The following is an 8,926-nucleotide window of genomic DNA, read 5'->3' as shown; positions in this document are numbered from 1 at the left end:
GTGATGGTAAAGAGATTGAAAGTGGTACAAAGCATGAATGATGCGAAGAAGAAAGCTGTAGCTATCGGGGAAATAGAAACTTTGAATCTGGATTACCCAAATTTTGTGGGCATATAAAGCAATGTCGAAGATCTACATTATAGACAATCCGACCTCGACAATTGCATTTCTAACACATTCGAAAAGTATCGGAGCTTGGTGAAAATTTAATATGCTGCCAATGCACACAAGTTCTTTCGCTGAAAAACGTTGTTCAAGAGACGCGGCTTGGTTTAAATTCCATTCTACATGTCTTTTGCCAAAATTGTTTCATTCTGACAGAAGTTCCGATGGGAAAAATGCACTGTGGCAAAAAAAACGTTGAATTCTCAGACGTCAACACGAAATTGACATTTGGAAAATAAACATCACGCACATTTGAAATTTTGAAATAGTCTAGAAGAAAGAGAGATATTTTTCAAACTTTGAATCTGGATTACCCAAATTTTGTGGGCATATAAAGCAATGTCGAAGATCTACATTATAGACAATCCGACCTCGACAATTGCATCTCTAACACATTCGAAATATTGTTCCTGACAGACAACGATCAGGAGGGTGGGTGTTGTATGTTTGCAAATAGGGATAAACTAATAACAGCTTTCGATAGGCCTCTCAAAAACTAACTTACCGTATATTTAAAATTTTTCTTTCTATCTTCTATAGTTTACGAGACGCGTTGAAAAAACTGAAAATCCTAGAATTTTTTAGGATTATTTTTACCCATCAAATGGCCATATGAGCCACCAATTTTCTGCATATATATATATGTATATCTTGCGTAGTTCTGCAACATTAAAAAACACCCTGTTTCGTGGCGTCACCAAGATAACCTTCCTTTTTAATGAAAAGAGAAAAATAAAAAAGATAAAAATTAACTGTTGTTTCTCTATCATACAGATACACCTAGGATACCTATGATTCTTTCTATCCAACCAGCCTTTCTATGTGCATCAATATTTTCTATGATAATTAATATGATGTACTCAGCGTCTCTGATATCATCATTAACGGTTCATTATTATACGCCACCGTTCATTTCACTAGAAGGTTTACTGAATGATGGCAGCTACAAATTTGGTATCAATGCCATAAGCGCTGAGTACGCTGTACACTATGCAAGTATCGCTAAAAATTAAAAAGAAGAATGACAAAGCTAGTTGAAGTTTGAACGGACCGTTAAATAAAAATTTCATTTTTCGCTTCAACTTTAAAATGTAAATACAAACAAAAATTTGCTCACATATTTGTACCATATGTAACAGCTCTGCGCTCCAAACTGTTCTCTGAAATTTGCAAACAAGATACTTTTGTCCCCTCCAATTCCTGCTAGTCTATTAAAGGGGGTGATGTTGCTTTCTTCAATCAATGAAACGTCGAGAATCTTTATAAGTTCTACGTTCATGAAAGTAAATTTTCACTAGGGAAATGGCATATTTACATTTGGCTTTCATATGCCTAGTGGCAGTATATTATATCAAGAGCGACAATAATAATTATACTTGATATATGTATATTACTAAGGATTATCCCTGGTTATCAAGATTGATGGCCAATTGAAATTCTTCCAAGTTCCAATTTTTTCTCAAACCTAATCACAGTATTCTGATCCTCCTCAGCATGAAATATCACATTTGGATCGTGATGTTATTACTATGGCATTTGAACACAACTGGTAAACTGCAACCTGCAGTTGCAGTGAAGACTCCAAGTAGAGTCATCACTTCTGACTTCATGCAAAGGTTATATGTATATCCAAGGATAATTATTACCAGATAGTTCTTTATAAATACTAACGAAAAAATAAAATATGTCGAGGCAACGCCGAGGATTTCCCGTTATTTTACTCCACGGCATCGGATCTTCCATAATAAAATAAAAGAATCCATCATTATTATTGGCCAACAGTTGAATTGTGTTTATAATTACAAAAAGACAGAATGAATGTAACAACATTAATGTAAAATTAAATGCAGGAAGAATCTAATAATATTTTCACAAATAACAGCACCCTACCAATCCCTTTTTGATTAAACTGAAGGAAGCAGTAATGGAAAAGTCTGCAACGAAATTACCTAGGACTTACATCGAAGGCTTGACGAGAGTGTGTAACAATAACAACTATGCTTTTATGGCAAACGATGAAATTCTTGAAGAATTACGACCACAGCTCAAATGTGAATTCTTTACCTTGCCTAAAGACATATATCAAGTTAACACGGCTTATGTTATGGCAAAAAATAATCCATACATCACTGTTATCAATTACAAGTAAGACTAATTATTTCATCGTCGAAGAATACTGTATTATTGTTCTTATCATTATTGCAGGTTGATCTGGATGATTGAAACTGGTATTACTCAAAGGTTAACAAACATTATAAAACCTAAGAAAAGAACATTTACGAATTCTCAATCTTGGAGAAGCGTTGAGCTCGAGGATATGTATCTCCTATACATCATATTAGGCACGGCTATCAACATAGCTTTCTTAATATTGCTTATGGAGATAATAATTCATAGATATAGAAAATGGAAAACTATTTAATCTACTTCTCTTTATTGAAGTTAGAGCTTATTATATTTTTAATATGTAGTGGCGTTGATACAGATGATATGGAAATAGCGACGGCATTAAGCGAATTTGATTCTTTTATTTCTAAGTCACGAGAATGTATGACGTAAATGCCAATAAGATCCGTAAGATATAAAATAATCCTATCAGGTATTAAACTTCTGTAACGAATACTTCTAGTATAGGGATCCGCGACAACTTATAAGCATTTAAGAGCTTATTATATTTTTAATATGTAGTGGCGTTGATACAGATGATATGGAAATAGTGACGGCATTAAGCGAATTTGATTCTTTTATTTCTAAGCCGTAAGATATAAAATAATAATAAATAATGAGATCCGTAAGATATAAAATAATCCTATCAAGTATTAAACTTCTGTAACAAATGCTTCTAGTATAGGGATCCGCGACAACTTATATACAACATTTAAGAAATATTCATAACCATAATAACAATTTATTCATTTACATAAATAGGACGTAATCACTCAAACAAATCCAGCCTTGGTGCTTCATCATAAGTGTTCTCGATAATACTCCAAGATGTCATCCAAGTTTTTTAAAAATTTCTTTGAAGTTTTCTGAAAAATTGAAAAGCTTCCAATTTCAAACTATCTATGGTAATTATATCCTTTTGCTTCACTCGCAGCACATGATACTAAACGGTTTACCTACCTCTTTAAATTTGGTTCCTTCAGATTCACTGGTGCTTTCTGCCGTCTGGGTCGACCTGGTCTTGTTTCACTGTTGATACTGGCGTTACTACTGTTTTCAGAATCCATCGACACTTCTGCCTGAGAGTACGTTGATACATTTCTCCTGGAGATAGAAATAGTTAATAACCGTTGAAGTTTTTAAGTTAGGCTGTTTCTTTTACGTTGACCAAAAACTTTAAGCGGTGGAATAAATTTTAATTAAAAATACCTAGAACGTCCTGTAGTTCGTGAGCTAATACGTTCTGGTGACAGTAACGGTGGCGATGGTGATAGCGATGGCGATGGCGATGGCGATGGCCGTGACTGTGACGGTGATATTGATTGTGATTGTGATTGTAACGGTAACGGTGACTTTTCTCTAACAAAAGTTTCATTCAGTTTCTGCGAAACAACCTTCACGGCGCTGGGATCTTTAGCACAGCTAACAGGCTTCCTTTTCTTTTTAAGTTTTTCATTCCTTAATAATGGAGATTCGCTAACACTAAGCAACATCCGTTTCCCTTTCTGAACATTAGATGCAGAAGACCTCTTCCGTATATAAGAAATCCTTTCAGTCTGATCGTCAACATCAGGAACTTGTGGAAGGTTAACGTTAATCGTCTGCTCGAACATGGGGCGATCTACGCTGTCATTCGATAAAGCAGGCACTGGGAAGTTCTGTGTGATCTTCTGTACTGTTACTGTAACCTCAGGCTCAGACTCGTCAGTGGTCGAAGGTGGTATTATAGGTCCTTCCAAAACTGGCAGTTTAAGATCATTCACATCGTAATTCATATTGGCTTGCCTTTGACGTGGCATGTACATTAATGTATAATCATCGTCGTCTTCATCGTCAAATGTAGAGTACTGACGATTAGTTACGAAACGCCCAAGAAAATTGTACGTTCGTCAAATGTAGAGTGCTGACGAATAGTTACGAAAGGCCCAGGAAAATTGTACACCGGTTCTTCCTCGAGATCCACATTATTCATCTCGGAATTGGTAGTGACTACGGTAGTCGGTGGTGCAGCTCGCACTTCTACATTATTACTTTGGTGAAGCATACATGAGGGATCATGAAACTTTAGAAAAGGTCCACCGGCTACTGGTGGTCTGCCAGTAATATTAGTAATACACTCTGTGAACTCCATAGACTCATCTAGATTGATGCAATCATTTGGATTTTTTGGCGACTTAATCTTTTGATTTGATTGATCATTAATGGTATTAGCATTACTACTTCCTGTTGGTATTACATCTCTTTCATATATTGACAAGTCATTCATTACAGAAGATGCATTATATTTCCAGCTAGGCCCTTCCAATGGATCCTCCCAAGTCACTGTGTTTCTTTTGATCTGTTTCTTGGGTTCACGGTCAAAATGCTCTATGTTTGTATTCACTTCTGTTGATTGATCATTTGGAGTTCCCGTTTGCAACTGAGACATTGGTCTTGTTATCGGCTGTACGTGAGTTGATTCCTCAACGGTGGAATTATTATTTGAGATTGATTCGCGTGATTCCTCTGATAACTTTGTAATTGGAAATAATAGATGAAAGACTAATTGAATTGCTAAAAGATAAACTTTAGTTTAAAATAGTTAAATAGCGCACCTGTTGCACGTTAAATGTCTGCGAATTTCGCAAGAGTTTTGAGACATCATTCAAGGCAACTCGAGGACTTCCGATGCGTTCTAAGAGAGCATTATTGCTGTGTCTACTGGTTATACTTTTGGATAATATATTAGAACTCCTTCTGGAGTGTCTGCTCGAACGTCCATTTCTTCTGCTTAATCTTTGCACCTCCTCGTCTATGAAAAATTTTCAATTACATAAAAATGTCAGCTATTCAATTATATGTAAATTTTCGATTAAAATACTCACCGTCGGAGAAAAGAATTGGAATTCTTTCCGGTAGCCTACGTCTACTTCTACCATCCTGAGATATAAAATAATTTATTATTTTCTTGTAACTATGAATATTTTTAAAGATTGATGGTAGTAAAATATTTTTATTTTACGTACATAATTAGTCCTATTTTCATTAGCTGATGTAGTTACTGGTGTTCGAATATCAGTTAGCACAGGGCTTGCTTGGGAAGGAGATGCAATTTCCTCAATATTACTAAGATTTGCAATAGTAGTAAGTTGACCCATATTTAATCGGCTCAAATTTATTGTGGGTTTTGTTATGGTGTGTCCACTCACCATAGGTTTGACAATACCCCTTGCAGGAGCTTTTTCCGAATGCCTTCTAGTTGAGTCTTTCCCTAGTACAGAAGATCATGCATTAAAATTTGATGCCGATTGTGTAGTTATTGTTTATTATTTATCTAATCTTACTTGCAACTGTCCCTATGGAACTGCGTGCATTATTGTCTGTTAAAGGCGTAAATTCTTGACAACAGATGATAGTTTTTGTCACAGAATTTGTCATGTTGACCAGCATACCAAGAATGTCCTTGGCATTCTTGTGTATTTTTGAAATTATCAGCTAAAAAATATTTTTAATCAGTATTCCGATTAATTACATGTGACTTTCCACACGACTTACATCACGCTTATTACAAGCAGTGTCCAGTGCATGAAGCTGAGCACGTAGCTCAACATTTTGGCTAAATAATAATTGATTCTCCTGTTTTTGATTGGAAAGAGCTTTTGCCAAGGAATTATTGTTTGTTTTAAGTTTTCCATATACTGAAAATAATATCATTTTACATGTTAGACACATTTTAAAGCAGTTTGTAACGAAGGTAACACTTGCAGGACATACTTGTGTTATAAGATTTTGCTTTACTGCGGCCACCAAATAATTGTATCCTTTTTGTCAGCACTTTAACCCTTTTAACCCTAGGTTGTTTCTTTACTAACGGCATTATTAGTCTGCTAACAATTATCGTACCTTAAACATCAAATAATTATAAATAAACTTAATACGTAATAATTGTACTCAATTAATTAACTTTTAGACAAGTGGATTTCTAATGACTTCTAAAGTTTTTGAGTTGAAGTTTTAATACATATGTTAAAGTGATACTACTAGAAAAATATAACACCAATGTACAGCCAAAAATCGACAAATGTCTTTTAGAGATTAATATTAACAGAATGTATAAAACGTGAAATTCCATAAAATTCCATACTAAAAAAAGCTATAACATACAATCTTAATGTCAGCAAGATAGAATTTTCAAACAGAACATGCATTAGGCAATAAAAAACTGTTATTGCATAAGTGACATTATTTTATAAAAATAACATCTTGTGATTAATATCACAATTATAAGAAATGTTATTAAATAGTCAAGAAAGTTTGTAACTAGACACTCGGAAAGTAAAAACGATCATTTCGTATAAATGGTGATAACTGTAAACCAGAGTCGTGTAAGGTTGGCTAGCGAATTAAATAAATTATATTGCATGATACTTACCTAACGGAAAAAGATATAATATTTGCTATTTAACGTCACCAACAGTTGTTTACCCTTTCAACAAACCCAGTGAAATAAAATCACAGAATAAAATGAAATGACAAAAATGTAACGTCTCCAGTTTGCCGTCTGAAGTGACTGGTTGCGCCACCCTAACTGGCCCAAGTAGAACCTCTGAGAGAATCTTGGATCTGTGTTTAAATAAATAAAAACATCTGTTTTGTTGTTATTTATAATAACACAACCACACACAATCGTTTCGATACACTTTCATGACCCCACCACACATAAATTCTACTAAATCGCTGAAATTGATTTAAAAACTCCTCTTTCCAATACTTCCGAGATCTGACTCTAATATTACACTTTTAAAGGACAGGTTAGATACTCTCAAAATTTCGAGTCAGGACTGGTCGGCCTATTAAGTTTGTAGTAATTGTAGCCTAATTGGTTGATCAGCTTTTTGAAAAATGAAGAATAAAATTTCAATCATGAGATTGGTTGCACAAAGTTAGGAGTCTTTTTCATACAACGTATCTGTTAGGGCTCATTCAGACCGAACGCAGCGGGAAGCGAGAAGCGAGCAGCGAGCAGCTTGAAACTTTAGATAGAGTGGTACCTCCTTCCAACGTATATACGTTGAACGTTGATCAACTTTCCAAAATCACAGTCCAAGCATTGGAATCTGCTTAGTAATGAAGTCATGTTTTAAGAAAAATTATGTATTACTATTTTCAATGTAGTATACCTGACTCTATATACGTAATTAAGGTAAATAACTTATTTCTTAATGCTTTCATACGACTACCTAATATAAAAAGGCAGAAAATGTAGTTTCGCGGCCAAGATTCCGCTGCTCGCTTCCCGCTTCCCGCTGCTTTCGGTCTGAAGGAGCTGAAATGAGCCCTTAGTCCGTCAGACTGTTTATTGGCCGAATCTTTCACAGATAAATAACTTCGACCAATCAAAGGTCCACGGCGAGCACCAAAGGCTGTGATTGGCTGAGAAATGGATACAGGGGTATCGTGTCGAAACACATTTTACGTGATAAAACTTATAATTCTAAACCGATTTTGCTCGGCATGGTCCCGTTCGAAGCAGAAACATTAGCCGACGATTCCACCACGGGTCGTACAGGTACGAGTTCCAGGGTGTCATTATGGCGGCCTGGGGTGGGGCCAAAATTTTAATTTTTAATATTTTATAATAGAATTTTTTTTAAAGTTTAAAATAAAAGTATATCGTAAAAATGTATTGTAGTTATAAATAATTTATTAGAACGATGCCCGTAATACTAAGTTTGAAAAGCGCTACGTTTTAATCTATATTGCGTAAATTTCATTCTGCGATAATTCTCATTGTCAGTGTGAGTCTACATTATGCGAGAATGCTAAATTCATTTAAGAAATCACGGAATCCATTAGGCTCACAATATTATTCTTTACAACAGCTATGCCGGCATAGCAAAGGTCGATATGCTAATTATTAAAAAAATAATAATATAATGAGTACAGATTGTAGAAAGTTTTGGTACCAAGTTGAAAAAGTTATATTTAACCCTTTCGCTACGGACGCCGACTATAGTCGGCGGCCACGCGAAGTGCTGTGTGTACGGACGCCGACTATAGTCGGAGGCCGCGAGATCACCTACCCTGACTTCGTTGGTAGCACAGAATCTACTACTTTGTTAATATGTAAATTTCTGAATACCCACAATATACTCATGTTTATGTTTTTCTATATAATATGACGAAACAGTTACATAACTCTTAAAAAAGTATACATACAAGACAATTCCAAAGTGCTATTGAAAGACGTAAGCGCAGTGCCCCGTTCAGTGGCGCTACTCCCGCGGAACAGACTGCCGTAGCGAAAGGGTTAATTTGTTATTCGCAATTTAATTGTCTAAATGGCTGTAACGAGTGACTGACTAATGATACGAACCTCGTACATGTTGCTATAGTATAAACTTGACATACCCCCACCATGTCCTCCGCACCCCCCTACACAACCTTTGTGTGATTATTCATACCTTGTGCAATAATTGATGACCACCACATGTTTTAAGTAGACTACGAATCGTCGGGTAGTGTTTCTGCTTCGAACGGGACCATGCCGAGCAAAATCGGTTTAGAATTATAAGTTTTATCACGTAAAATGTGTTTCGACACGATACCCCTGTAT

At 35.4% G+C, this 8,926-nt stretch overlaps 2 protein-coding genes across 9 annotated transcripts; one reads left to right on the top strand and one right to left on the bottom strand.

Annotated features, from left to right (window-relative positions):
- The first annotated feature begins 441 nt into the window (after positions 1-441).
- On the top strand, positions 442-3,539 carry LOC107265734. Of its 3 annotated transcripts, none has more exons than XM_025082999.1 (4): positions 480-1,157; positions 2,048-2,310; positions 2,371-2,632; positions 2,850-3,539. In XM_025082999.1, exons 1-3 carry the CDS (start codon positions 957-959, stop codon positions 2,585-2,587), a joined length of 681 nt encoding a protein of 226 aa, XP_024938767.1. In that variant the 5' UTR covers positions 480-956; the 3' UTR covers positions 2,588-2,632; positions 2,850-3,539. The 3 variants fall into 3 exon arrangements, 2 of the variants coding, with proteins under 2 accessions (XP_024938768.1, XP_024938767.1); XR_003059184.1 differs by having other exon boundaries at positions 485-1,157; positions 2,371-2,821; positions 3,042-3,539; XM_025083000.1 differs by lacking the exon at positions 2,850-3,539 and having other exon boundaries at positions 442-1,157; positions 2,048-2,216; positions 2,371-2,767.
- Positions 3,052-7,272, bottom strand: LOC107265733. 6 transcript variants are annotated; one of them, XM_025082998.1, is made up of 12 exons: positions 6,743-7,272; positions 6,085-6,213; positions 5,866-6,008; positions 5,655-5,805; positions 5,337-5,581; positions 5,196-5,250; positions 4,926-5,122; positions 4,611-4,843; positions 4,227-4,340; positions 3,541-4,170; positions 3,292-3,435; positions 3,052-3,213 (listed from the first exon to the last, which is right to left on the bottom strand). In XM_025082998.1, the coding sequence occupies exons 2-12, from the start codon at positions 6,185-6,187 to the stop codon at positions 3,132-3,134; spliced, it is 2,097 nt and encodes a 698-aa protein (XP_024938766.1). In that variant the 5' UTR covers positions 6,188-6,213; positions 6,743-7,272; the 3' UTR covers positions 3,052-3,131. The 6 variants fall into 6 exon arrangements, with proteins under 6 accessions (XP_024938766.1, XP_024938765.1, XP_024938762.1 ...); XM_025082997.1 differs by having other exon boundaries at positions 3,541-4,217; positions 4,274-4,340; XM_025082994.1 differs by having other exon boundaries at positions 4,227-4,843.
- Positions 7,273-8,926: the final 1,654 nt, after the last annotated feature.

The sequence above is a fragment of the Cephus cinctus genome, unplaced genomic scaffold, assembly GCF_000341935.2.
Source record: "Cephus cinctus unplaced genomic scaffold, Ccin1 Ccin1_scaffold0239, whole genome shotgun sequence".
Lineage (NCBI taxonomy): Eukaryota > Metazoa > Arthropoda > Insecta > Hymenoptera > Cephidae > Cephus > Cephus cinctus.
This window is presented reverse-complemented; position numbering and strand designations above follow the sequence as displayed.

Coding starts and splice junctions, on each gene's coding strand:
- LOC107265734 (XM_025082999.1), top strand. CDS start 957: ATGATTCTTTCTATCCAACCAGCCTTTCTATGTGCATCAATATTTTCT. Junction 1,158..2,047: donor CTGAGTACGCTGTACACTAT/GCAAGTATCGCT, acceptor CACAAATAACAG/CACCCTACCAATCCCTTTTT. Junction 2,311..2,370: donor ATCACTGTTATCAATTACAA/GTAAGACTAATT, acceptor TCATTATTGCAG/GTTGATCTGGATGATTGAAA.
- LOC107265733 (XM_025082994.1), bottom strand. CDS start 6,187: ATGCCGTTAGTAAAGAAACAACCTAGGGTTAAAAGGGTTAAAGTGCTG. Junction 5,582..5,654: donor TTCCATAGGGACAGTTGCAA/GTAAGATTAGAT, acceptor CTTCTGTACTAG/GGAAAGACTCAACTAGAAGG. Junction 3,214..3,291: donor AAGGAACCAAATTTAAAGAG/GTAGGTAAACCG, acceptor TGAAATTGGAAG/CTTTTCAATTTTTCAGAAAA.